This window comes from Mirounga leonina, unplaced genomic scaffold, assembly GCF_011800145.1.
Source record: "Mirounga leonina isolate KUSES-001 unplaced genomic scaffold, KU_Mleo_1.0 Mir_91, whole genome shotgun sequence".
Lineage (NCBI taxonomy): Eukaryota > Metazoa > Chordata > Mammalia > Carnivora > Phocidae > Mirounga > Mirounga leonina.
The window spans coordinates 28,144,126-28,166,876 of NW_023270839.1; the positions used below are offsets into that span (position 1 = coordinate 28,144,126).

Sequence of the window (22,751 nt, forward strand, 5' to 3'; positions counted from 1 at the left end):
AGGAGTGGAAAGTGATGTGTTAGGAACCACAGCCAAGTGTCCAGCTAAGAAATATTAGCGGCTTGGGGTATGGGGCCAGCAATGGAAAGAGATCAACAAATTCAGTATATTTTGGTGGCTGTTGGTCACCGCCTTTAAGGAATCAAGTATGACTCCAAGGTTGGTTTGAGTACCTGAGTGGGTAAATGCATGGTGGTATCATTTACTGAATTGAAGGCTGGAAGAAAGGGCAAGGTTAAGGAGAAAAATCAAGAATTCCTTCCTTCACAGGCTACGTTCTCCAACCAAACTTCCTTTATCGGTCTACATTTTTCCAAGTCCTTGCCTATTTGAAAGTAACAATCCCTCTACTAAAATGCTCTTCTATCTCCCTTGCCTCCTACCCATGCCTGCAGCAACCCACCTCTCAAAAGTCTGTCCTCTACCACTCATCCCATTTATCCCCTAAATTGAACAACTCATTCCTCTAGACTTCCCGGAACTTTATTTCTACCTCTTCTAAGGAATGTAACACCTTCTACCTTGCATTAAATACTATGTAATTTCTCAGAATGTAAGCTTGTCTCAACCATTTCTGACATATGGTACTAGAGTGCTTTATACATGAGATGAAAACTCAAAATATGCAAACACTTAAAGTTACCTTAATCACAAAGCCTTTACAAACAGAAGATAGCTAGGATCTCATTATCATACATTATTTAAATTGAAACAAAAAAGACTAACAGAAAACTCTTTTTGCATATAGTAGTAACTGAAATCTAAAGGTATCATCAACTTCAGAAAATATTCTGAAAAATGTAACATTTAAATAAGACAAAAACTGCAAATAAGATGAATAGAAATTAAGTAGATCAATTTATTTTTTTTTTTGTATTTTCACAAGTGTAATTTTGGAAGGGCTATTTGACAAATTTCAGCATTAACTGCCAACTCTATAGACATGTTCAACAAAAAAGGCATTCTCTTGGCCCTTTTAAATACAGGCAAAGTGTTCTATTGCATCACAAATGAGAGATGCAGTAACTGAGGGCTTATTAAAGAAATTAGGTGTTTTTTCCAAACGCTATTTGGCTGATAATAACATAATACAAACATACATGAATGGTTTCATGACCACCAGCAATTTGCAGAATAAAACCCATTAAGTCTACCTACTTTAAAGGCCAAACTAGCAAAACAGTATTAAAATTGGTGTTTTTAAATCCTTAGATTAACAATCCTAGAGATTTCTTTGATCCTAGTTTTATGAAGTGTGGTGGGGAGTCAGGGGGAGAAAGGATATGGGGGAGGGAGGAGACTGGCAGTGCATGCTGAGTTGCAGAGTTGGGACAGTGGCTCAAATTAGTCATCCAGATTAGGATAGTGTTTTAGAAAATTAAAAATGTGTCCTAAATGTGGCATATTGGGAAGGATATTCAAGGTTGGTAATTCATCAGCCCTAAACACCATTTAATGAATGCCATCTGGAGGCTTAAGAAGTAAGGATGGGGGGGTGAAATAAAATGAGGTGAAAAAGGAAAAGGAAAAGGAAAAGTACAAGAAATGTGTTTGAATGTTGGGGAGTGTGAAAAGGCCACCAGAGAAACTTACTTTAGTTGCCACTCAGGTGTGCTCTTCCTATAGGCTATCTGCCCCGGATCACCGAACATCACATTTACAGCACAATTTAAGTAGAGATTATATTTCAGCTTTGATAAAATGTCACTAATTTGGATTGAGAAAGAATACATGGCTGATTTAGTAAGAAGTACCAATAAATATTCAGAGGTATGGTTTGGTTAAATCAAGTAAAAAGAGCAATTCCAACTTTTCGAGAACAAGTAGAGAGAGGCCTCACCCGGCCTGCCTTGATGAATAGTTAAGACTTATTTTTAGGTCAGCAGCACGTGAGTACTGAATAACTTGTAAACAGACTGCAAACATGCTGCCGCCAGTTCATCAAAACAATCTAACAATTCTTACTATCCCAACATGCCAAGAACTGTAATTGAGTCAGATGTAGCTTTCAAAAACGAAATGTTTCTTAAAATGCACTACCAAAGTGGGAACAACCGGACATGAAACAGGTAATTCATTTCAGACTTTAGCCAATTTTCATGAAATATTTGTTACCCTGAACTTCAGTTGACTCCAACATTCATTTACAATAAATAAGACAATTAAAATTAGCCATTTTTCAAACCACAACTCTCAAATTAGAGAAATGGGGAATTAAACTCATCTAGTCAACATCTTCCTTCAAGCAATGGTGGAACAGTCTGCAAGTATGTCTTCAATAAACTGAGACTTGAGGCAGAACAAAAAACAGAAAAATTAAAAACCTCTGTATCCCAAGCACCAATAATGGAGGCTGAGCAATTATACCTAAAAATTCTTATTGACAGGTCTTTCCCTAATGGAAAATCCTGAGATTTTAAGCACTGTGACTTTACAGAAGGCAGGTTGGTTTAATGAGGAAACTTACTTTCAATAAAAAGACAATCAACAGTATTTTATTTTGGGCACTTACTCAGTATTTCACAGATCCTCAACAAGTTTTGAGGTAGGTTAAATATCAGCATTGTATTTTACAAATAAAACTTAGACAGAGGTTATATCACTTGTTGCAAACCACAGCAGGAGTCCTATCATGGTCAGGAATAACATGGTCTCTGTGATCTTTCAGATTAATCATCTCTAATGTGTAAATTTAATGTTGACAGCTTGCAAATATTCACCAAAAAAAAAAAAAAAAAAAAGACTAGACATTACACAAATTCTACTTTGGGGTATTTCCTAATTCTTAAATGGATCCTACAATGATTATACATATTGTGGAATAATCTACTTGCTCCCATCACAAATATATTTATATATAACTGATCCTTAAAATTACAAACTGCAACATTACTGACTTCATTGATTTTCTGCCTTTTGGGGTGCGTGGAACAGGAAGATAATCAGCAAGCCTTATTCAGAGTGCTAGGCAGCCTTTAAGTGCAGGTGCTATGCTCAAGGCACCATTTACAATGATTTGGAGTCACAGGAAAGCAAGTATACAGATGGAGCCAAGACCTAGAAAAAAATGCCTGGATCCAAAAAGAGGGGAGGCCCCGCGCAAGTCAAAGACAAAGAAAAAAATACTATCATCTCAGGCTACTGATCTTCATTGTCATGCTATAGCATTATATCACCTATGGGAAGAGCTCTTAAAAGAGCAGTAAATGTATCCTGATAAAGTCTGTTAATTAAAATTCTTACTAACTAGATAAACCACAAGTAAAATTAAATTGATTATTTTATTAAAGTGACATCTATAGAAGTAAAATATCTAAATATTTTAATATGAGTATGTTCCACCTACCACATAAATGACTCTAAGTGTCACAAGTATAATTCACTTAGCTTACTTAAAATTATTTAGCAGAATTCAGCTCATCCTGACATGGGTTCCTGGGCCAGTCTTCTCAAGTATTTGTTTCAGTAAAAAGTTCCTTTTATTTAAACAAGTGTCAAATATTAGTAATAATACAGAATTAAGAGTGGTTAATTAACAACTGAGAAATTATAAGAAAAACATCATTGTTATAAAATATAGCATTCAGCAGAGCAAATTTCAAGAGTGAGGATATACACCTATGCTTCTGAATAGACTAAACAGCACAGCCGAACACGATTTGAGTCAAAGCAAGAAAAAAAGGAGGGAGGGGCCACAGGAGGCAGAGTATCGAAGCCTTTTATTCTAGTGTCCCCCAAATTGACTGTGGAAGTAAAAAGTTTCTACATTAAAAAAGTTTATATAAATTACATGAATTGCAATTTTCATAAAAGTCAAAATGAAAATGTTCTGCATAGGACAAAAGATATGCCTAAGCAACATATCATATCTGCACAAGGCCACTGAATGTCATGGATATTAATAACAAATGAAAAAGCTTAAGTCTATGACAGACTTAGCAAAGATTTGTTTGGTATTCTATAAGCCCAAGATTGTAAACTACTCTTACTATACAAAAGCTCTAATGACATACAGAGTTTTGTGTAGGAACTCTTGTGCTTCTGGTTGGCACATCATCTACTTTTTAATATGTGAAATTAATACAGACATTTGTGAGAGGTTGTGCAAAACTATTGTATTTACAAAAATGGCACAAAAGTGAATTCAACAGTCGATGCACATGCACACTTCATTCACATCTTCAACAAAAGATACTCTAACACTACAGAACTGAGTAAGAATACTAGCTTCAACGGCAGCTGTTAAGCACTAGAGTCACATAAGTTACACCAGAATGGGCAAATATTGCCCAAGTAAAATTCTATTGTTAAAGCTGAAACAGGTTTAAGGCCATTCAAGTTCAAGCACAGAGAAATCTTTCAGAGCCCCATCTATTTTTGTTTGAAGAGCGTGATCTTCCTTCCAACTTGTGGTCTTAAACTTGTTTTACAAAATCCAAAAGGAAAATACAGAAGAAATCAATACAATAGAGGTTATATTAAATAAGAGTAACATACAAAGCTATAATTAAGATGAATTAAAGAAAGCCAAAATATTACAATTGTAAAACTTGCTTGTTACTTGTTGAATCAGTCCTACACTAGAAGTTAGGTAATATATACAATTATTTTCAAGTAGAGTACTTTATGTTGCTCTAACATGTTCTCTTTATCAGTGCACTGTTAAAACTAATCAAAACTCTACACACGTATATTCCCTTACAATAGCAGCACACACTACCGCTACCTGCAAAGCTGTCATTCTCAAATGACTTGGTGAATGAAAGGAAGTAAAAAGCAGAGAAGTAACATATTAAGGAGAAATAATGGGAATTAGAAGATTCATGCAGTTCAGCTCTTTTAATCAGCCAGCCAGCTTGCTAGCAACAAGGGATGGTTTCCGTTGAGGAAGGTCCTGTGGAGTGGGAATGTGGTCACCAGTGACCTCTGTCTTATCCGGAGCTGCAGTAGGAAGCTGCTTGTTCTTCATTTTGGCTTTAGCCATGTTGTAATCCCCAGAATCAAAATATTTTTGCTACAAGGAAAAAAAAATTGAGACTGGAATTTAAAACTTTCATATGCAATCATACTGATTAACATGTAGATAAAATAAGTTAATCTAAAAAAATTTAAACATTAATATAGATGAAACAGCAAAGCTTTCATGTACTAACAGAAAAACCAGACTAAAATTCTTGCTTAAATTATTCTGAAAATAAAAACAATCCACTAACTTGCATTTAGGATGTGCCACACACTTTCAATTAACCTTGTATTATTACAAGTCCTGATATCTAGGATGAACATTTCTGCAAGGATTTAAAATCATTTATTTGAATTAGAGCAGTTCACTAAAATAAAAATTAAGGTTAAAATATAAATGCTAGGGTAACAGAAGAAATAAACTCATTAGAAATTATCACTTAAAATGCACATCCCTAACCTACACCTCTTGTTTTTCACTTAAGACACTGCCTAAGTACAACTATCACTCTTTTTAGGTGGAGGGATGAATAAAGTAATAATGATACCCTTTTATCGCTAAAATAGAAATTTTAAGGAGAGCTAAAGATCAACCTTAATATAGCTAATCTACATGAGTTATCTGTTTCAGAGTAAAAACAGACAAATTTGCCTGGTTTCTGACTTCCATCTATCGTGTTTAACCTACCTTTACTGAGTGCCTGTTAATAAGGCACATCAGAGTCCTGGAGAGAGAGATAAAGAAGCACAACAGTCAAATACTCCAAACATTATACTATTTTTAGTACACAAGGTGCTATGAGTGCTCAAAGGAGGGTAACCTAACCTTTCTAGGTAGGAAAGAAGGAATAATCCAAAAATGAGATGAGTGCCTCATGGACAAAAGGTGAAGGGAGAAAAAAAAATTCTCTTTGAGACTTTAGGGGTATCTCATGTGGTAAATAAAGTAGATGAGAATTCACAGCTTAGTCTAAGATTGTTGAGTGGCCTGGGAAAAGGTCTCAGTGGCTGCCTCCCTCAAGGGACTATTCTTTGATAAGCCAGATCAGGCCTAAAGCCAAAGGGCCTAAAGCTAGAAAACTGCTTTTTATGTGTCACTATACATGTAACACACTGAGCAGTAACAAGGGAACGTGGACCAGGTCCTTTTAAGGCTTGCTGCAGCTTTATTTCTGCATGGTTTTTTTGTTTTGTTTTTAAGATTTTATTTATTTGTCAGAGAGAGAGAGAGAGAGAGAGAGAGAGCATGCACACAAGCAGGGACAGCTACAGGCAGAGGGAGAAGCAAGCTCCTTGCTGAGCAAGAAGCCCGATGCGGGACTTGGGATCAAGATCCGAGCGGAAGGCAGACGCTTAACTGACTGAGCCACCCAGGCGTCCCTATTTCTGTGTGTTTTAAAATGAGTATAGTGAAAAGAAATCTCAGAACTTCTGAATGTCGTATTAGAGAGTTACTTCTGAAATTTAATAGCTTCTAGGGGAGAACAAAGCAGACTGCCCAATTCTTTACTGAGTCAAAAGCACAAAATGAGAAATTTAACACACAGTACAAAATTTAGGAATATTTTCCCCAAAGTAATAAAGTTAGTTGCTAATGATACCTATTTTATAGTAAGCAAAAGTTCATCACAAGGGGTTCTCACTTACTTGTTAGGCTACTCTGCATGGGGAAATGGAATTAAATTTATTTAATGTGGCCAGAGACAAAACTAAAATCAGTGTTTAACAATTGTAACTGCTCTAAAGAGAGGAGTGAACTAAATCAATGTCTCTCACCATAGGACAGACATAGGCTAACAAGGCAATATTAGTTGTCTTCAACAACTTAAAAATTTTACATTTTAAGTGAAACTCTTTAAAACTTAACAAAACATATTCTGGATCGTCTGGGTGACAAACTTATAAAAGCCTCCTCCCACCCAAATTTAGGAGCCACACTTACATCAGTATTTATAATTGCATTGACACTAAGTGATCACCTAAAGTGACAAACTTTTAAGGCCATGTTTCTTAAAACTGAATCCTTGGGGTGCCTGGGTGGCTCAGTGGGTTAGGCATCTGACTCTGGATTTTGGCTCAGGTCATGATCTAGGGTCATGAGATGGAGCCCCGCATCAGGCTCTGTGCTCAGTGCAGAGTCTGCTTGTCCTTCTCCCTCTGTCCCCCACCCCCACGCATGCTCTCTCTTTCAAATAAATAAATCTTAAACAACAACAAAAACTGAATCCTCAGTTTTTCTGGGGCTTCACAAATTCCACAAATATGAAAAAATATGGGCCAGACTGCTTCTTGATATCCCTCCCAGCTTTAACAGTCTGTATGTTACAATATACAAGCTACATTGTGAAAAGCCTAAAATAGATGTAATAACATTAATAAGTACAGTGAAACAGAAAGGGACTAAATATAAGTATCTAATCAACCCTCCCAAATGAAAAAGAAACTGTTTAAAGATACTAAGGTAACTTAAAGACTAAAACCCAAGACCCTGTGATCCAGACATCTAAAAAATAAAAACCCTTTTAAAATAGTAAGAAATGATACAGCTGAATGTAAGACTTCAGTTCCCTAATATAAAAGTGCTTATTCACTGACATTTTGGTATAATGCAAAATCATCCAAGAGTTCCCTTCTCAAATTCTATATAATTATTTCTTGGTTCAAGCAGCATTTTCTCTTTCCCAACTATTTACAGTACCAACTCCCAAGATACGATGTTTATAAATTCTGACTTAAAGATACTTAAAAAGCCATAGTGAAGCTAGAGGAAAATTACAAAGACAACAGCCCAAATGTTGGAAGAAAGCTTGTTAGCATAAATTGTGCTAGACATTAGCAAAGGAAAGAAGTTTCCTATACACTTAATAATCAAATCCAAGTAATAATTTAATAGAGATGATTACATAATTTATTTCATAACTAAAACCACACCATGGGACCATTTCAAAATTAGACTAGATATAAATACATTCTACATAACTATATTGGTAATGAACATGTTTCTCATTCTGCTTTTCTATTTACTCCCTACGTTACATTATCTTTGTAATAATGTTTTTATTTTTTTTTAAATTTTATTTATTTGAGAAAGAGAGAGAGAGATAGCAACAGAGATAGTGAGAGAGCACACAAGCAAGGAAGAGAGGGAGAAGCAGGCTCCCGGCTGAGCAGGGAGCCCAACGTGGGGCTCGATCCCAGGACCCCAGGTTCATGACATGAGCCAAAGGCAGCTGCGTAACTGACTGAGCCACTCAGGTGCCCCTTAGAGGTTTTGTCTTTATATATCTGGTATAATTCCTACCTGCCATCCTAGTATTTCAAAGCTATGAACATTATTCTTTCATATAAAGCAAAAAAATTCTGGGGGTGCCTGGTTGGCTCAGGCATTAATAGGCTGCCTTCAGCTCAGGTCATGATCCCAGGGTCCTGGGATCAAGCCCCACATTGGGCTCTCTGCTCGGCAGGGAGCCTGCTTCTCCCCTCCCACTCTCCCTGCTTGTGTTCCCTCTCTCGCGGTCTCTCTCACTCTGTCGAATAAATAAATAAAATCTTCAAAAAAAAAAAAAAAAAAATTCTGTATTTTACCACTTCTAAAAATAAGTTCTTATCTATTTATTTTTAATTCTGTTAGAATTTTTATTAGCTGAACTTTGTTTTTTTTTTAAAGTAACCTCTACCCCCAACACGGGGCTCGAACTCATGACCTGGAGATCAAGAGTCACATGTTCTACCGACTGAGCCAGCCACGTGCCACGTTACCATATTCTCTTGGTATAAAGAAAAAAAGTGTATGATTTCACTTACATGTGGAATCTAAAAACAGTAAACTCATAGAAATGGCAGAATGTGGTTGCCCGGGGCTGTGGGATGGGGGAAATAGGGAGATACTGGTCAGAAGGCACAAACTTTCAATTATATGATGAATAAGTTCCAGGGATCTAATGTACAGTAAGTTAACAATATTGAATTGTATACTTGACAGTTGCTATGAGAGTAAAGCTTTAATGTTTTCACTATAACAACAAAACGGCAATTATGTGAGGTAAGGGATGTGTTAACTAACCTTCCTGGTAAGCATTTCACAACATGTATGGGTATCAAATCATCACAGTGTACACCTTAAAAACTTACACAATGTTATGTCAATAGTATCTCAGTAAAGCTGGAAAAAACTATCCTTTTGCAATTTGATTTGAGAAAATAATCCATATATAACTATAGCCAAAACCTATACATATAAACATACATGTACATACGGACATGTGTTTATTAACCAAACAGCAGATACCAGTATGTTCAAGGTATTTATTAAAGGAAAAACATGATTTGGCACCTGATTCAATTAACAGTTCTCTTCATCTTTCCCTGTTCCCTGTGTGGTAAATCATTTAAATGTACTTTAACCAAAGATGGAGTCAATTTTTTTACAAAGGGGTTAGAAAAGAAAACCTAAGGAACGAACAAGTAGCATTATCACAACTCAGACCTCATTATTAAGCAATAATGGTTTCTACCTCACAAATTGGTAAGATTTTGAAAAAATGTTTTCGGTAATATGAACTATTAAAATTACCATGCATAAATTGTATTAGAGTAACTCTGTAAAATATATTATGTAAAGGAGATAATAAGCTCTGCTTTTATAAGCAACCATTTCATCCAAACAAAAAATATTTTTAGTCTTTGCATGGAAATCATCTTTAAAACAGGTTAAAGTTAAAAAAAAAAAATATGGGCAGAAGGGTATATACCAGCTTCTGGATAGTCGCTGCTTTCGAAAAGAAGGGGGGAAGGATATATATACACATATTTGGTAGGTTTCAACTATATCTACAACATTTCCTTTCTTACAAAGATAAAACTGAAGTAAATATGGCAAAATATTAACATACTAAATAAATCTGGGTGGTGGGTGCACGGGTTCTGCTCTATTACTATCTGTACTTTCTACATGCTTCAAACAGTTTAACGTGATGAGCTGTTCATTCTTATCATACATATTTATACAATAACCAGTATAAAATATTGGAAAAATTATATACGTCTCTCTGTATATTTATATCTGGTAAGGTACAGAGTTATATATAAACAGACACCCATTTCATAATTGCAATCGCAATGAGTTCATAGGGTTTAAGCATTTGAAGATTACACATGAGAACTTACCCCCTTCTGTAATCGTTTCCTTAAGAAATCTGAACCTCCAGGCTTTTGTCCCAGATGAGGATACCTTGCTTTTAATTTTGCTTCTTCAGCTTTCTCTGGACTAGTCACTTTATCTTCCATTTCCTGAAATAATTTAAAATAAATTACTTGCCTATTCCAAATCACTTTTATTTAAAATAATGAGCCTTTTAATATCTGGATCCTGACTTCAGTTGTCGAGTGCCAAATAATGCAGCATCTGACTAAGAAATCAAGCACAGAAGCTTTTAAAACATCTCTGTCTTGTTCTTCAAATGATCCATGTGATAGCTCTATTATAGCTGGGATGCATGTGTACACCCCACACACTGGATAAAAATATCAAGATAACTCAGCTCTGAAATCTTGCTTGCCATTACCTTCCAGTCATGTATAATACATTTATAGTTAGTCACCTTCCGTGGAACTCATCAGCTCTTTGCCTATATTTAGAGAACCATCGTCATACTGTTAAAATACAAAAAAAAGATCTGATCTCCTGTTAATGCAAATTCATGTATGATTGGAAGCTCTGAGATTCTTTAATAGGAATTAGCAACAGCTTATTTACCAGGAGGTTTTCCCTAACTCAATATAGAAGACCTTGGTTATTTTAATTTTATTTTTTTTAAAGAATTTATTTCTCTTAAGTTATCTCTACACCTAACATGGGGCTCAAGCTCACAACCCGGAGATCCAAAGTCGCACACTCCACCGACTGAGTCAGCCAGGCACTCAGCCTCGGTATTTTTAAAGAAAAACATCTTTGTCAACCTTCATATCAGTGTATATTATTCCCTAATTTCTCCCCATATTTAATGACAAATACTGCTCATGCCAAAGGTCCCATTCTATAACGTATCAAAATGTGTTTTCTGACCAAATGACTGTCAATATTTTAAGACTATTAACTTTTTTCTTTTAAAAGATTTTATTTATTTGAGAGAGCAAGCAGGAGCCGGGAGGGGGGCAGAGGGACAAGCAGACTCCCCGCTGAGCACAGAGCTTGACATGGGGCTCAATGCTAGGACCCTGAGATCATGACCTGAGCCAAAGTCAGACGCTTAACCAACTGAGCCACCCAGATGCCTTTTTTTTTTTAAAGTAAGCTCTACAACCAACGTGGGGCTTAAACTCATGACCCCAAGATCAAGAGTTGCAGGCTCTTCCGACTGAACCAGCCAGGTGCCCCAGGCCTATTCACTTTTTTTTTTTTGAAAAACATATAAATTTACTTAATACAAATTTTATGTCATACAGGAGGCTTCATAAGGATGAAGACCAAAGATGGTTAAACCTGATTTTTATTCTAAGTTTAATCAAAAGTAGAGAGAAAATGAAAAAAATACGGTAAGACAAAAAGGAATATGAGATGAAAGTGGTAAATAGAGGAAAACAGCAAGGCCTATTTCTTCAGTCTTCTCAGTGTCCCTCTATCTCCGATTATAGGGAAGGCACCTCTCATTTGAGGATCTAATGACCTGCTTCAGGGGAAGATCAAAAAGTCCTTCCTGGGGCGCCTGGGTGGCTCAGTTGGTTAAGCGACTGCCTTCAGCTCAGGTCATGATCCCAGGGTCCTGGGATCGAGTCCCGCATCGGGCTCACTGCTCTGCAGGGAGCCTGCTTCTCCCTCTCCCACTCCCCCTGCTTGTGTTCCCTCTCTCACTGTGTCTCTCTCTGTCAAATAAATAAATAAAATCTTAAAAAAAAAAAAAAAAAAGTCCTTCCTGTACATACCATTTCTCAAATTCCTTCAGCTTATAATATCCAATATCCCAAGGTGCCATATTTGGGGGCAGCATGTCCTAAACCCCGTCATTCCCCCATGTGAAACTTTCCCAAGAAGTTTCACGGTCCAAAAACTGAGTTGGTAGATTATCCCATAACCCACTGAATCAGTCTCAGTCCTGGGAATAGGTCAGTCCTTTCAAATAGCTATGTCTCATTTCAGGACATGGTGGTATACCCCCTACATTAGGTGTCTATACAGTATGATTGCTCATACCACTGGCATCTAAGAAGGGGCATTTTTCTTGCATTGACTTTTTTCAGTTTTCGCAAGATCCCATCTACAGACTCTGGAGTGACTGCAAGAGTCCTAGCCATCCCTTCATGGTCAACAGAAACTATTTGTCAAGTTGAAAGAGGGCCTGTCTCTTCCCCCTTATTCTTTCTCCTCTTCTCAACTCTTCATTCCCCCTTTCATGTGTATATGGTCCCCGCCTGCAGGTTAGGGCAGCAGGGCCGAGAGGCAGAGTCCACTCAAGCCTACTCACTTTTAACACCAGTTTTGATTTGGTCTACTTTCTGCCCAAGAGCCATATTTTATTTTATTTTATTTTATTTATTTATTTTTTTTAAAGATTTTATTTATTTGAGAGAGAGAGAATGAGAGACAGAGAGCATGAGGGGGAGGAAGGTCAGAGGGAGAAGCAGACTCCCTGCCGAGCAGGGAGCCTGATGTGGGACTTGATCCCGGGACTCCAGGATCATGACCTGAGCCGAAGGCAGTCGCTTAACCAACTGAGCCACCCAGGCGCCCCCAAGAGCCATATTTTAAAGGGGAGCAGTGTTTATCACTTTATGGTAAGTACTGAAGAATGAATGAATCAAGAAAAACAAAGTTTCCCTGATAGGCAATGCTGAAGTGCACCTTCCAGCTAATGGACTCATTTCTGCGTACCAGCTAGGCAAAATCACATACCTCTGCATATCTAAATTCTTCCAAGTTATTTAGGGATGTCAAAAATAAATGAATATCCATAATTGCCAAGCCTTCTGTTCCTGTACAGCAAGCAAATCATTTATGCCCAAAACGACTTAGGATTTTTGCATGCATTTTCCTCAAAGTTATATTCATACATGCTTTATAATCAGCTCTGTTCAGCTTATACATCGTCAATATCTCCTTCATCTTGACCAGCTTCCTCATGTGTTAGTACATCTCATTTTTAGTCTTGGAGTATTTTGAGATTAAAGCTGCTGTTGCTGTCAAATACACTTTTTCTATGGGGCTTCCTTTATATGTATGCTCCCTTCTGCTTTAAGTGTCCGACCTTCCTTTTATGCTACAGTTCCATGCATCTATTTAGATTTTCAGTCTCTTTAAGTGGTCACATCACTCACTTGATATACACAAAATTCAACTAGGTATGCTCTGCCAGAGATAGAGACTCTAAATAGTATCAGTGATTCTGCCAGTCATTCCATTCAAGAAGAGTATGCCCCAGAGAGAGCTCAAGTGTGAGGTGTGTGATGCAAACCTGCTATTCCCATGATGACCTCAATCCTGGGTCTCTTTCAGAATTTAAGTGTATCAATGTTTTGTTTATCATTCTAGTATTAAAAAACTCAGCCCCTACAAGTCTACCACCTCAGCTGTCAATCAACTGAAGAATCAGCCCAGACACCTGTTCAACCATTAGATTAAAAAAGTGACTATTCTTCCTATTAAGAATTGATGGGCCTGTCTCCACTATGATTATGACTTCATTGGGGTTTTTCAAGAGTGATTTTAGTTATATGCGATTCCTGCCTTACTAACTTTAGAATCTAACCCCTATGTAATATGTAAGGTAGGACTATACTGTATTCAGGCGCCTGGGTGGCTCAGTTGGTTAAGCGACTGCCTTCGGCTCAGGTCATGATCCTGGAGTCCCGGGATCGAGTCCCATGTCGGGCTCCCCGCTCGGTGGGGAGTCTGCTTCTCCCTCTGACCCTTTCCCCTCTCATGCTCTCTCTCACTCTCTCTCTCCAATAAATAAATAAAATATTAAAAAAAAAAAAGGACTATACTGTATTCATCACAAAAGCTAAAGAAATAATATAAATTTAAGGTTACTAGTTTAGTGCAGGAAGGCAGGCTGCAGTTTCTCTTCAGTGGCTCGGCTTTCACTGTAGTTATCTGCTGTAGGTCTAGCTGTGTTGACAGTGGTGCTACTTTGGGGAACTGGGAGAAGGAACCTATTCTTGGGTCCCCCTATACAGTTGTTTTATAAATTGGTTAACATTAAATTTGGATGTTAGCTGAAAAGGACTGTAACTTGATTACAGCCTTTGAGTCCTCCCACATTCAAATTAAAGGGTGTTAGCAGAGTCCTACATTTCCACTAAAACCATCCAGCTTTCTTGGGCATGGGAAATAAAGGCTCTACACTTCCTTTGTTTGAGTTGACTTATCAGTTCTCTATTTGTAAGAGAAATTCCTTAAAGTTCCTGGTATAAGGGTAGCAACTTTCCATAATTTCCAGTGTTTCTGCAGGTTTCCCTCATTTAAGAGAGGGGAAGAAAGTTGTACACAATATACCACTGTACCTGGCATTCCCTTATTTTCTAAATAAGGAATATATTCATGTATGTTTACATATAATATTAAGCATGTTCAATTAAATCAAAATAGTTTACTATAAAAAATGTTTTGGGCAACAGCATCTACAGAAGAAAGTATCATTTAGATTTAGAATGGATTTATAATATGTCCCAGAAAAACAAATTAATCCTTGAACTTTCTTGCCAAATACGCAGCACAAGAGCAAATGTCTGCTAGCTCCAACTTTGTAGCTGGATTCAGAATTTCAGCTGCGTTTAACACCAAAAGAGGGAAAAATATGACCAAAGCTACACTTTTAAAACACAGTACATACCAGCAAGACACCTAGGATACTTTTCATGGATCATACAGAAACATTCTTAACTTTTTGCAAATGTACAGTTATAAGACCTTACTGATAAGGAAGTTGAAATGCTTGGAACTTGTAGAGTGAAGTATAAATAACATGTCAGGTGGCAGAGTGTCCATTGGCATTCAGCCCACACTTACCCTTCTTTAAAACACTCCCCTAAATCACTATTGAAGCCTGAAGCTACACTTCCCAGACTGAATTCTTATTAGGTTCTGCCCATGACACCTACAACCGATTCAAAGAAATGGGAGAAAGAATCCACTCTCCTGGTGAGGAGCCACCAACAATGTGAAGATGAGCAGTAGCCCAGGAGCTCCTGCAGAGGGGCATCAAGCAGATAATCAGGGGCTACTGCAGCTGCCACATGACAGTATGCACAGAGGATGCTGAGCTCAGAATAGTGCTCACTTGTGCAGAATCAACAGCTTTCTGCAATTCCTCACCTCCAGAAACAATATCATCTTCCCCCCTTTACTCCTTCACCCTTCTTCTAATAATCTGAATTCTAATTCCCTAAATCATGTCCCTTTCTGTGTAAAATACCCAAAGTGGTTTCTACTCTCCAGACAGGACACTGTTGATAAAATCAGGTAAAATAAGCAATTCATTCCTTTGGTTATGTTAAAAAAAGCAAAAGGGCACACAGAACTTGGTGTGATTCCATGTTTCTAGACATCCTTTAAAGTAATTCCTAAACATTTATTTCAGCTAGAATGAAAATAAATCTTGAAAAAGCCCTGAGATTTAGGAAGTAATAGCAAAGAAATTGGCATACATTAATGTATACTGACAAGTCACTTTAATAATGTTCCCAACTTCGCTGAGATATAACTGACACATTAGCTTTTCAGATTTTAATGTCTTAATATATGAGGTTAAAAACAAAACAAAAGGGGAGCCTGGCTGGCTCAGCTGGTACAGCATGTGACTCCTGATCTCAGGGTTATGGGTTTAAGCCCCATGCTGGGTGTAGAGATTGCTTAAAAATAAAATCTTAAAAAAAAAAAAAAAGCCTCAAAATATTTAAAGCAAAAATTGACAGAATTATAGTAACAACTGACAAGTCAATCAGCATAGGAGATTTCAACACAGCTTCCTCAGTAACTGATAGGTGAAAAATAAAAAGTAGTCAAGATACCAGATTTTATTTCTGTACCCAATAGCTAGGAAATATGTATTCTTCTCAAGCACAAATGGAAAAATTGAAGAAATACTAGGCTATAAAGCAAGTCAACCATTTTCATCCAGATCACCATCTATGACTATAATTCATAAGATTAAAAGTCAATAGGGGCTCCTGGGTGGCTCAGATGGTTAAGTGTCTGCCTTCGGCTAAGGTCATGATCCCAGGGTCCTGGGATCGAGCCCCATGTCTGGCTCCTGGCTCAGCAAGGTGCCTGCTTCTCCCTCTCTGTCTCAAATGAATAAATAAAATCTTAAAAAAAAAAAAGACAATAATAAAAATATTTATATATCCCTACTATTTGGAAATTAAAATACATTACTATAATAGCTTAACTCATTAAAACTGCAATGTGTATGAACTTAAAAAACTACATTACTGAAATAATTAATGGTTAAAAAAAATAATGGGAATAAAAAAACACATGGAACTCACTGATAATAAAAATTCTATACTAACCAAACTTGTAGGATACAACAAAGGTCCCCCAAAGGGCTTATATTTAAAGAAGAAAACGATGGGGCACCTGGGTGGCTCAGTCTTTAAGCGTCTGCCTTCGGCTCGGGTCATGATCCCAGGGTCCTGGGATGGAGCCCCACATTCAGGCTCCCTGCTGAGCAGGGAGCCTGCTTCTCCCTCGCCCACTCCCCCTGCTTGTGTTCCCTCTCGCGGTCTCTCTCTGTCAAAAAAATAAAATCTTTAAAAAAAAAAAAAAAAGAAAAGAAAAGAAGAAAATGAAAACTTGATGAGCTATGTATCCAACTTTAGTAAACAAAGAAGGGAACCCGAACAGAATAGGAGAAAATAAAAAGAAGTTAATGAAATAAACAGATACAATAGAAAGGACCAACAAAATAGGGAAATGATAAGCTTAACCAGGAAGTATTTTTAAAAATTCAAATCTGTTTTCAAAATTTAATCCTCCTCGGGGCGCCTGGGTGGCTCAGTTGGTTAAGTGACTGCCTTCGGCTCAGGTCATGATCCTGGAGTCTCGGGATCGAGTCCCACATCGGGCTCCCTGCTCAGCGGAGAGTCTGCTTCTCCCTCTGACCCTCCCCTCTCTCATGCTCTCTCTATCTCATTCTCTCTCTCAAATAAATTAAAAAAAAAAAATTTAATCCTCCAAGAAACTTTTATGTTATACAGCAATTCTACTACTTTGTGAGTGGATTCACTCACCTAAGTGGTTCCTATGCTGATAACACCTTTGGTGGGGAGAAGTGTAAAAGGGCCATTAGAATTTTGGAACATTTACTCTGGCTACAAATTGGGAAACCAGAAACCCAGGATTACCATGACAAAGATATATGCTTATCATGTACAAAACAAAACAAAAAAAACTAAAAACAATATTTTAAATGAGGGTTATCCTCAACAAGTACATAAATTTATCTTCATTGTATACTCTACACCTAGCACACAGCCTAATATTGTTAGGCACTTGTTTTGTGAACTAGTCTATTGAAATACATTAGATATCCTTTTCGTAAGTAGGTGGGGCATAAAAATAAAAACATACAGAAAAAAGAACATTCAAAAAATTAGGGATTATGTAGTCTGTCATGGACTGCTAATAAATCTGAATGATTGATACCACTTTTCAGACTTCAGCAGAGAAGTTACACAGCAACATCAGCAATAAAAATCTGATCACTCTAAGCAAATTCTCCTCTACCTGCTCAGCAATATGTTCACTGATGCACTGACTGATGAATAAATAGAAAAGATTAATGAAAGCCAACAAATCCTTTGGGATATTGCCAGGAAAGTATCAGTACTGTTATCAACCTCTAGGGAAAAGTACTGTGGTCCAATTAAATCCTTGCTACTTGCACAGTGGCTGGCATTTAACAGGTGTTCAATAAAAGCCTACTGAATGAACACAATGTACTCCAATTGTCTCAATAAGGCTAAGAAACTTCTAAACACCTGACAGTTTCACCATCGGTTCACCTTTGAAATATTTCATGTTATAGTAGCACAGGTTCAGGAATAAAAGCCTAACAAACAACAGAGGCAAGCCTCAAACACTGTTGTATAGTGTTGCTAAGCTAGCAAAGAGAAACGTTTTAAAACTTTTCTGAGGTTTATCTCTAGATTGATAATCAATGGTTGCACACAAAGCAGACCAGCAGGTTGTGGTTTAAAAATTAAAATAAAAAACACCCTTGAGCTTTTTAGTTACCAAAGGCAGCGTTAAGATAGCCCCAGAAAATGCCAATATTAACGGCAAATCCTTAAAAACTAGGAAAACAGGAAAGCAATTTGTATCCACTCTTTAATGATGACAAATGGAAGTAATTTACACAATATTTCTCTTCCTTTTCTACTACTTGAAAAAGCACCAAGCATTATCTTTTTTTTTTTTTTTTAAAGATTTTATTTATTGTCAGAGAGAGAGCGAGAGAGATCATGAGCAGGGGGAGCGGCAGGCAGAGGGAAAAGCAGGTTCCCCACTAAGCAAGGAGCCGGATGTGGGACTTGATCCAAGGGCCCTGGTATCATGACCTGAGCCAAAGGCAGGCGCTTAACCAACTGAGCCACCCAGGTGCCCCAACCAAGCATTATCTTTTAAACTGACAAAAATATTTTAGTTGAGGGGTGCCTGGGTGGCTCAGTCGTTAAGCATCTGCCTTCAGCTCAGGTCATGATCCCAGGGTCCTGGGAGTCCCACATCGGGCTCCCTGCTCTGCGGGAAGCCTGCTTCTCCCTCTCCCACTCCCTCTGCTTGTGTTCCCTCTCTCGCTGTGTTTCTCTCTGTCAAATAAATAAATAAAATCTTAAAAAAAAAAAAATATTTTAGTTGAGAGCCCTACTTGAGTTAGCTTCTTCTAAGACATCTTACTAATTTAACAATCTTGTAATAAAATCTCTAGAAAACCTGCTATTGAGATCTTTTTAAAAAAACTTAAAAACCCTAGTATATGTGAAAAATACATATATATGCATTCCTCTACTTTGATTCAGATTTCTTAAGTGGGTCTAATCAAAGGTTTTTATATGACTATAGTCTATCCCTCCCCTTTATAAACTGCAGTACAAGCATTGTCATCTGTATTGAAATAGTACTTCAGAAATGGTTTCAACTGAAAATTTCATTCAACCAATATTTTCTGAACAGTGAAATGAATGGAATGAATCAGGTTAAGATAGATGCTATGGGAAAATAAATAAATAAAGGAGGGTCCCTGAGCTTAAGATGCTCACAATGAACATAGAATTATGTGTTTTAAGTCTCCACATGCCTCTTCTCACCCCCGGACAAGACCATACACCAGTCTGACTAAACTTAGTGTTATTCAAAGTGGAATTCACAGATGACAGATCCAAGAGGTCCTTGCTAAATTTTTTTTAATGTTTTGTTTTCACTTCAGTGATAATCTAGAAGAAAAAAATATAACCACACACTAGCACATCTGAATTGCCGTCTCTAAGTGCTACATGAATTCCATCTCAGCTTTCATTTATGATGAGAGACTAAGCAGTACTCTGTCCAAGATAATGAGAAAAGAACAGAGCTGAATTTAAAATGTAATGATGTATTTTTGACCTTAGAGTTAAATAATCACACCGATTACTCTTTAAAAAGGAGAACTGAGTCATCATACAACCAGGGGGGGCATTAACTTGCCATACTCAAAGAGTTCCTACACTTTAACTTAACAATTGCTACCACATTCTCAATACACTGGAAATTTACTTTCAGCAAAATACCATGCCACAATGAATTAATAATTTACACTAATTTTGTTTGTATTTAATTGTTTTAATTAAAAAAAAAAATTAAAGTAATCTCTACGTCCAGTGTGGGGCTCAAACTCATGACCCTAGGATCAAAAGTTACATGCTCCACCAACTGAACCTTCCATGTGCCCGTTTTAATTTTAAAGGAGTATTAAAGAGATAGATGTTTATATATTTTCATGTTTGTACAGATTTAATTAATATCCCAATAAAAAACAGTGGTCTCTACGGTTTTCTTCTCTTACAAGGGGCACTCAAGAGAAACGGTGACTTAGCTTTTACTCCATGCAGGCCCATCTCTTTACCTTAATTTTTCAGAGGCAATAGGCTACCGTACCATAAAACTATAAAAGTATCTTAGCTGGGGGCGCCTGGGTGGCTCAGATGGTTAAGCGTCTGTTTTCGGCTTGGGTCATAATCCCAGGGTCCTGGGATCGAACCCCACATTGGGCTCCTGGCTCAGCGGGAAGCCTGTTTCTCCCTCTCCCCCAGCTCATGCTCTCTATCTCTGTGTCTCAAATGAATAAGTAAAATCTTAAAAAAAAAAAAAAAAAAAGTATTTTAGCTGAATACTTTGACTTTAATTGAAAGGTCAACTGGGTACACAGAGAATAATCCAATTTTTTAGGTCATCTAACTATTCTTCCAAATAGAAGAAACAGGTGATTTGGCCCATAGGAACACAGAAGTGACTCTGCACATTCTCCTCATGTTTAGGGATGGTATCCATGCTACGGGCACATAACATCTACAGCCAATCCCTAATTCAAGAAGGGACATTATATTACCCACACACTTTGGTATTAATGACAGTAGCCCTGAAAATCAAAGGACTTGAATTAACTTTTTAGTGTAGACATTCATGAAGAGAAAACATTCAAGACATGTTTAATAATGTTAGGGACAGAATATTAGGCGGTTCCAAGTAAAAGTATTTACACTGTAGAAATCAACACTTTACCCTCTGGCAGCACACTAACAAATCTCATAAAAGAAAATTACATAGCACACTATTGTACATGAGAAGTCAAAACAGATTGATTTCCATGTTTAGGACAAGACAACACAAGACAGTTTGTATTTTTTTTTCTGGGTTCTTAAATCCCAAGCAATTACGAACACCACGATAGATATTTTTCAGTTAATAAATGACATTTCATGTTACAGTTAAGACTGTAATCTTTAAACTATATATACATGCATGCCCTGAAAGTCCATGTTTTTGTTAAGTGTAAAAAAATATCCAACATAATTTTCACTGGAATATTCCCCAAAATATCGTAACTTGGCCTATTATTTATGTTATTGCTTTCTTTTAAAAAAATACTCACAATATAACAAAACCATCCAACTGAAGAAAGGTTAACATGGTTAAGAACATAGGGAGTGGGTTTGGAACACTAACACACTAAGCAAATTTCCAACCTGATTAGGAGCATGGGTGGAACATTAAGCAGAAGCCCTTACAAAGTCCAAGCATTAGGCCAAATCTATTTATGATAACGCCCTCTGATTTTTCAAGAAAAAGTGCCGGTAACTTTCCACCAACAATTTAATAAACAAGGTATCATGGGCCTTTGCAGGCCGGCCACAAGAACCTTGGAGGGTGGGGCAGCAGAAATAATAATGGTGGAAGGGGTAAAGAACTTAGCACAGAAAAAAGAGAAAGCCTTAATATTCATAATTTGAATTATACTGATTCGTGGCATATTTTCCTTCAATATTACAAGTGAGTTTAAAAAATATTCCTGTTTCTACGAAAATCCAGACCAACTAAGTTGGTAAAAAAATTTTAAATTCCAAGCTTTTGATTTTCAGTCAAGTAGAACCGTATGCAGATCGCAGTGGCTCACATTTCTGCGCAGAGACGGCGCTAAATATTGTACGTTACCTACCTCATTTAAGCCTCACAACAACCGTATGAAGTATTATTAGTCTTACTTTACAGATGAGGAGACTGAGAACTAAGGAGCTGAGCAAACAAAGACGAACTGAAATGCCAACCGAGGTCTAACTCACCGCGCGAACACCAACATGCGGACAATACCAGTAGGTGGAGAGTTAGTTCTCCAAGGGAGAAATAAAACTTCCTACGCGAAGTGAAGCTCACGGGAAAACTCAGGTTCCACGCACAGAAACGGCTCGTATGTACAGTCGAGTGTAAGGAAAACGCGACACGCCACGGCAAGCCTCGGCGAAGACGTGGACAATGTTCAGACGCCCACCACGTCGGCGCTAGGCACCAGAGCTCCAGCGGGCAGCAGACGGGGGAGAGAGCTCGGCCGGCAGGGCCGGGGCGCACTGGCTCCTCCCGCTCTCTGCACCCGGCGCCCCGGAGCCGACTCCGGGCGCGCCTCTCCGCACGCGGCTGGAGCAGGCCGCCCGGCAGGCCCGGCAGCCTCTCCTCTGGGCCTTCCGAACCCCGGGGCCGCTCCCCGTGCACACCCACCTTCTGCTCCTCCGCGGAGGCTGCCTCAGGGACTTCCGCGGACATACTGCTCCCTCTGAAACGAAACGCCGGGAGAAGATGCGATTACCGGGTGGCCGAGGCCGCCCGGCCGCCGCACCGCCTCAGGCCCGCCCGCCCCCGCTCTCCAAGCGCCCGCTCGGGCCGCCTCCGCCCGCGAAAATGGCCGCCGCCTTATGACGACACGGAGCCTCGCCGCGCTCGGCAGCCGGCTACTGCGGCCCGCCGCGGCCCGGCCGCCCCCCCCGCGCCGCGCCCCTACCTACCTTACCCCGCTTCTCTGGCTCCGCGACGCCAAAGCACTTCCTTTCTTCCTTCAAAGGTCGCGGCTCGCGCCTCACCTCACATCCGTCTGCCAGATGCTTCCTGGGAATTGTAGTTTGTAAGTGGAGCCTCCTCTCCCCGCCGTTTCCTGCCTGTTCCGGGAGCTTTACTCTTTGTACTTTCCCGGACTCTCCCCGCAGTGTAGCCACGCATATTTTCTTTGGGGCGCTCCAAAGCTCTGTGCTGCTTCCCTCCACAAGTCTCT

The 22,751-nt window shown here is 38.4% G+C and overlaps 1 protein-coding gene across 3 annotated transcripts; it reads right to left on the minus strand.

The window, feature by feature from the left end:
- Positions 1–835: 835 nt before the first annotated feature.
- ARPP19 (cAMP regulated phosphoprotein 19) lies at positions 836–22,540 on the minus strand. 3 transcript variants are annotated; one of them, XM_034993766.1, is made up of 4 exons: positions 22,489–22,540; positions 22,205–22,259; positions 10,129–10,251; positions 836–5,014 (listed from the first exon to the last, which is right to left on the minus strand). In XM_034993766.1, exons 2-4 carry the CDS (start codon positions 22,247–22,249, stop codon positions 4,844–4,846), a joined length of 339 nt encoding a protein of 112 aa, XP_034849657.1. In that variant the 5' UTR covers positions 22,250–22,259; positions 22,489–22,540; the 3' UTR covers positions 836–4,843. The 3 variants fall into 3 exon arrangements, with proteins under 3 accessions (XP_034849657.1, XP_034849656.1, XP_034849658.1); XM_034993765.1 differs by lacking the exon at positions 22,489–22,540 and having other exon boundaries at positions 22,205–22,385; XM_034993767.1 differs by lacking the exons at positions 22,205–22,259; positions 22,489–22,540 and adding an exon at positions 21,775–21,794.
- Between the last annotated feature and the right edge of the window lie 211 nt (positions 22,541–22,751).